The sequence below is a fragment of the Dromaius novaehollandiae genome, chromosome 1 (genome assembly GCF_036370855.1).
Source record: "Dromaius novaehollandiae isolate bDroNov1 chromosome 1, bDroNov1.hap1, whole genome shotgun sequence".
Lineage (NCBI taxonomy): Eukaryota > Metazoa > Chordata > Aves > Casuariiformes > Dromaiidae > Dromaius > Dromaius novaehollandiae.
In genome coordinates, this window is record NC_088098.1 from 89,084,574 (window position 1) to 89,090,764 (window position 6,191).

A 6,191-nucleotide genomic window follows, 5' to 3' on the forward strand; every position below is an offset into this window, starting at 1 on the left:
CACTGGCACTTCTCTTTTCCTCTCCACACATCCACCCCTTTTTCATATCTCTCTTTTCTTCCTACCTCTTTGTTCTTTTTTTGATTGTCTTCCAGCTTTCTCAATTCTCCCTTCCATTCTGGAAACTAAAAGGAAATTTAAGGGGAAATAATGAGAAGGGGCAAAAAATATCTGGCAGTTTGAAAGCAAACTGCAATGTGAAGAAATACGGTTTTGCACAGACCCTTCTAGTGACACAGTCACTGAGTAGCTGGCAAGAGCAATGATGTGTGCAGGGTACTAAGTCTTTACTTTCATCAGACAAGGTAGAACAAGAACCAGCTGGGAGCACTGCTGAAGGGGGCTATGTATGAAACATGCATCTTACTTGTGGGCAATCCTCTGTTTCTCCTAGGTGGCAGCAGGTTTGCAGGTCGAACTGGAGATAGAGATTTTTGCAATGGCAATTGGGGGGGAAGATACTGATGGCCTTGAAGAAATTTCCCATCATATTGAAATACTAACAGAAGCAGAGAGACTTCTTCTTCCTGTGAGGGCAAATATCCTTTGAATCTCCCTGCCCCCCCACCCCCCTTCCCGCAACAGCATCAGTCCTAGGGACCATCCACCTTTCAGGAGTCCTAAGCATCATTTCTGATGCAGGTAAGCTTTACTGTCTACCATCCTTTTTGGAAACACAGAGCATAACAGTGGAGAATTTAAGATTCTGACCCCAAAAGCAATTTAGATCAGAGTGACAAAGTATTGAAAAGAAGGGGTGGGAAGCCCAGAAAGATGTGGCTTTTAGGGAATAAATGAAAAAACGATAGGATTTGCTTATTTTCTCCCCACTGATAGAAATCCTTTATAGGATTTTCTGTTTATAGGTTTTGAACCTATAGTAGCAGCTGATAGGACAACTTCATCAGAAACAAAATCATATCATTGTGGATAGAAAAGGAAAGACAAGAAACTATCCCTGTTTCTGCAGAGTCTGTTTCAGTAGAAATTAGCCCAAGTGTGGGTTATTGCTCAGTGGGCTTTTTAGTTGTTTAATTGGGGACCGAGGTACAGTAAAAGAAAATAGCAAAAATCAGAAGCCATTATTTCTCTTTCCCTTGTACTCCAGCAGTTGTAATTACTATTTTTCAGATACAGTTAAAGGCTCATTTCTTAAGGGCAAGTTTGTCCTTTAAGCAAATTTACTGATTAAAGCATGGGAAAGGAGGTCTTCTGGAAAGCTATAAAGTAAGTAATAAGGCAAGGTGCCTCCATACACATCTTATTGCTGTGCCAGAAACTCTCACTCTTGATAAGGCCCATGTTTACCAAAGAAGGGATTCAGGATCATTTGAGACTGACCAGAGGAACAGTTAACTACAACTGCATTGGGGTTCTATATGCTCTGGAAGTTACATTGAAGCTCTCCTAATTTACCCTGTAGTGACACAAAGAAGTCTTTGCTGACAATCTTTGCTAAGCTGGGCTAGACAAAGACTAGTGCTATAGCAGCAAAAACAGTCCCTGCTCCATTCCCACTCACCTAGTCCTCAGTCACACACACTTGCAGACCCAGCCTCAAAACATGTGCATCTTCCCCTTCCTTAATATTTTACCTGGCCTGTATTCTTTGAGCTGAGGTCAGTAGTTGAGATTCAAGTCCTTTCACAGTCTCATTTCCACAGTTCATTCCAGCTTCCACAGATATTTGTTTAGTCATATAAGTGTACAGAAATGGTTAGATCCTTAACCTAATATTCCACCTGTGTTAACCAATGACATTTATGAGCACCGCCCACAAGGATACCCCCAGGGTGGGATGGCAGCAACAATCCGGCTGATTTCTACAATCCCCAAGGCCCAGTTCCAGATCATACTACCCCAAAAGCTTTCTACTTAATGTAAGTACTGCATGTAACAATACCAGCCATAAGTTAAAATCACAGTTGTTGTACCTCCTCTTGCCTTCTGATCCACATCATCAGCAAACCCTGTGCTACTGACAGCAAAGTGATTGCACATGTGCACAAACTGTCTGAGACAAGAAAAGGAGAGCACTGGATTACAGTAACGAAAGGACTCATTGTGAGACATTTACAGGTTGTTACAACTGCTCAGCCCAGTGGAGGTACTTGCAGCAGAGGCCCTCAGTCCTATGCCAAATCCTTCACTTATTGTCTCCACATTAAATGCCTCATTGAGCCTCTTGGCAGCAGGAGGCTGGATCTAATACAGTCAAGCCCTAATAAACTAGTCTCTTTTTAACACTCCTCACTTTCTAAAGCCAAGTCTTGCTGCTGACTCCTTGACACTGACACCCCGTCAAATAAGGAACAGGAGACTTACAGAGAGACAGAGCAAGCATAACATGACAAGGTCCAACATGCACAGCCCTGTGCACGCATTGTTCCATGCAGCACCTTTCTGTACCCCAAGAGAAGCAGGCTCTGGATAAGGAGAGGTGAGTCATCTTCCCTACTAACAGAAGAGCCTCATTAGGGAATTTCTCCTCAAAACACCAACCAATATATTTAACAGTAGGCTGGTGTTTCACCCCACCCACATCAATTCAGGCACTCTACAGTACAACCAGTGGTGACACTTCATAAATAGGAACCATATGGATGCTAATGTTTCTTCTCTGCTCAGCTCAGAGTCCCCATTTGTCTCATATCTGTAATACTGAGTTTTTTCTTTCGACTCTAATATCTGTGAGTCTGCCATGTTATCAAGAGAGTCAGTGCAGAAATCCCAGCTGTATTACATTTCCTCTCTAGAGAAAAAGAAGAGAGACCCCCCCCCCATCAGTCAGTTCTCAAAAGAAACTTCATAGACACATGCACACCTCTGCTGCATCTGCTCTAGGACTGCCCAGAGTACTTCAAACACAGCACTTTGTTCTTGTCTAAATATCTTCTCCTTACCCTTTCCAATGTAGAGGTTTATCCCCAAAGTAACAGACAAGCCTAGTCTAGGAAGAACAGTGAATTTAATGTCTTCCAGCTTTGGGGCTTACAACCTGAAGCTCATTGGTGAAGGCGATTTAGACAAACATCTCATTTTGTGTTGAAGCGGAACAGAAGTACTCACACAATTCACATTTCAATGAGGCACCTCACTTTCCCCAATCAGCCCACTACAGACTTGCACTAATACACAGCTGATGGATTATCTCTGCACACCAGGTATATGCCAATCTATTTTCTCCTGCCTACTCTTAAATCCTGGAAATTCTAATCAGAGTATCATCTCCCATTAAAAGCTCCAGACAGAAAGAAACTAACATGGTCTTCTCTTCCCACCTGGCTCACGGATCTAGCTGATCATGAGGACTGCTCTCCTAGTTGCCATTATCATCACCAAATCTCCCTTCTATTCTGACAAAGTCTTTTTAAGACCGGCTTGATAATTCCTACCAAAGCTGGTTACAAAGCTACTTCATGCTACCCAAGTTACTCGACCAAATGCCTCTATGAACATTCTTCCCAAAAAAACCTCATTTTAGTAACATGCTCAAAAGCATGTCCATCTCAAATACATCAAGACACTCTGAACAGGTTGATTTAGAGTCACAAAACATGAAATACTGATGTTCCTAGGTTAAGTCCTGTATTCAGTTGAACAGTCTAGTTCAGCCATCCAGATTAGAAACAGTTAAGAGATTCTTAGCAGAGGCATGTGCCAGCTTTTTAAGTTCATATGGCTTTTTGAAGTGATTATCACTAAAGCCAATATGGGTCTCACCAGTGAGACTTAGAAACTTCCCTGCAGTATTAGAGCTGATCACAAATTAGCCCCATGTCCTAGTAGAGACCAACAAACAAAAAAATCATCACTTGATAAAACTTAGTCATATTATTTCTCATTTATATTTAAAACATTTCTCAAAGTTTGTCTTCATATACCCATAATGAAATACTGCATTGCAAGCTGCCCATGAAAGCCTTCAGTATTTCCAGGTAGAGTGCCCATCCAGAACTCACGGTCATGATTTTTATTCCAGTCAATTTATGAAATAAAAACAAATTCTTACTCTAGCTTAACATCATGTGAGAACGCTTTTTCATGTTGTTCCCTTCCAACAGCAACACCATAAGCCAGTTCTATGGAAGTGAGTCCTAGCAATCACAGTGCTCACAGAATGCTTACAAAGAGTCCCAGTGTAATTGCTGGGTTTGCTTCAATACCTGTACAAAGGTAGTTTTTTATTTTTCTTTCATGTTAATTTTCTCTGCTCTTCCATTACAGGTCAGAGCCCAGGAAGAATGACATAAAGATCATCAATACTGAAATATCTGAATTTTAGTTGAATGTTTTTATGAAAACATCCCCATATAGTCCTTTTCATTTAATCAAATTAACATGAATAAATATTGTGTGTGTCCCCAGTTAATGAGAAAGGTGATACATTCCAACTTCTGACATGGCTGCCTGAAACACAATGGTGGAGATACTATTGTATTCCAATTCCAGTGTTTGATACTCTGCGCTTTACAAGAGTGCTGAATGACTCCCGATAGGTTTGTATTGTTTTTAAAAAGGAGCTAGATAACTATAACCCATGCTGAAGCACCAGACACCTTTTTTCAGTAGTGAGCATGCAGCAGTTTTCACTGGAGTCAGCTGTGACTCTTGGAGAAAGAAACTGTAACAAGTACTACTGATCTGCTCTGGCCTTCAAATTCCTAAGTTCCTGTTTGCTTTCACAATCACAGGTTTAGCTTTCTGTGTACAGACTGTTCACCTATCTTTAATTAGCTGCGGACACAAGATGAGGATTGTAAGTACACAACATTGCGCTGGACAGAGGGGCCCCTTGGGGGATTCTTCTGGCACTGGTGATACTAATGACATTGAGAGATTCCATTTTTATCCTCTTCAGAGGATCACAGAATGGTTGAGGTTGGAAGGGATCCCTGGAGATCATCTAGTCCAACCCCCCTGCTCAAGCAGGGTCACCTAGAGCACCTTGCACAGGATCGCGTCCAGGTGGGTTTTGAATATCTCCAGAGAAGGAGACTCCACAACCTCTCTGGGCAACCTGTGCCAGCGCTGTGTCACCCTCACAGTAAAGAAGTTTTTCCGTGTGTTCAGATGGAACTTCCTGTGTTTCAGTTTGTGCCTGTTGCCTTTTGATCTGTCGCTGGGCATCACTGAAAAGAATCTGGCCCCATCCTCTTTACAACACCCCCCCCCCCTTTAGATATTTATATACATCAGTAAGATCCCCCCTCAGTCTTCTCATCTCCAGGCTGAACAGGCCCAGCTCTCTCAGCCTTTCCTCATAGGAGAGGTGCTCCAGTCCCCTAATCATCTTCGTAGCCCTCTGCTGGACTCCCTCCAGTAGTGCCATGTCTCTCTCTTGTACTGGGGAGCCCAGAACTGGACACAGTACTCCAGGGGTGGCCTCACCAGGGCTGAGCAGAGGGGGAGGATCACCTCCCTCGACCTGCTGGCAATGCTCTTTCTAATGCACTCCAGGATACCAGTGGCCTTCTTAGCCACAAGGGCACATTGCTGTCTCATGGTTAACTTGTTGTCCACTAGGATTCCCACAGTGTTTGGCACTGTGCTGGTGCCTGGCCCTGCACTGCCAGACATAACAGTATCATTCCTCAGCTCTTTCTTTGAGTCACAAGATTTGACCTATTGACCAAGGTTGAAGGGCAGCTCAGGAAAATGCTGAAACAGGTATGCAGTTGCAGACATGATTTTAACTCTACTCACCTGCTGGAAAACACCATAAGAAGCAGTGCCAAACTTGATCCAGGATTCTGCAATACCAATAGTTTTGCTAGACTGCTGACTCCTACCCTGATGCTTTTCACTGTTTTCTGCAGACGCAGCCAGTAGTCCTACATCAGTCCCCTCAGTGATGCATTCTAAGCACTGAGGCAAGTCACAGTTGCTGGTAGTTTGGTCACATGTGATACAAATCAGAGATCCAGAGGGAAAGTTCAGGGGGGAAGCACTTGTCAGCACCTACAGCAAGGACAACCACCCTCCAAAGATGACTTCTTCCAAGGATTCTTCCAGAATCCCAGTGACAACAAACAGAGATGAAGGTGAAGGAATTCCACCTCCTCCAATGTAGGAGATCAAAGGAAATAACCTGTCATCATGAGATGACTGTTTCCCAGATCACTGTTCTGTACCGCTGTCTATGTCCTTGTCATCAGTTCCTGAGTTCAAGGGTACCTATGGCCACAGCT

The 6,191-nt window shown here is 43.2% G+C and overlaps 1 protein-coding gene across 3 annotated transcripts in view; it reads left to right on the plus strand.

Moving 5' to 3' along the window:
* SPAG17 (sperm associated antigen 17) overlaps window positions 1-5,072 on the plus strand; it is a 121,681-nt gene extending 116,609 nt beyond the window's left edge. For all 3 annotated transcript variants that reach the window (XM_064519484.1, XM_064519492.1, XM_064519487.1), the window contains 3 exons: window positions 395-539; window positions 1,743-1,880; window positions 4,228-5,072. In XM_064519484.1, the coding sequence (XP_064375554.1) occupies window positions 395-539; window positions 1,743-1,879 (282 nt within the window). In that variant the 3' untranslated portion in view covers window position 1,880; window positions 4,228-5,072. The remainder of the gene's footprint in view (window positions 1-394; window positions 540-1,742; window positions 1,881-4,227) is intronic.
* Window positions 5,073-6,191: the final 1,119 nt, after the last annotated feature.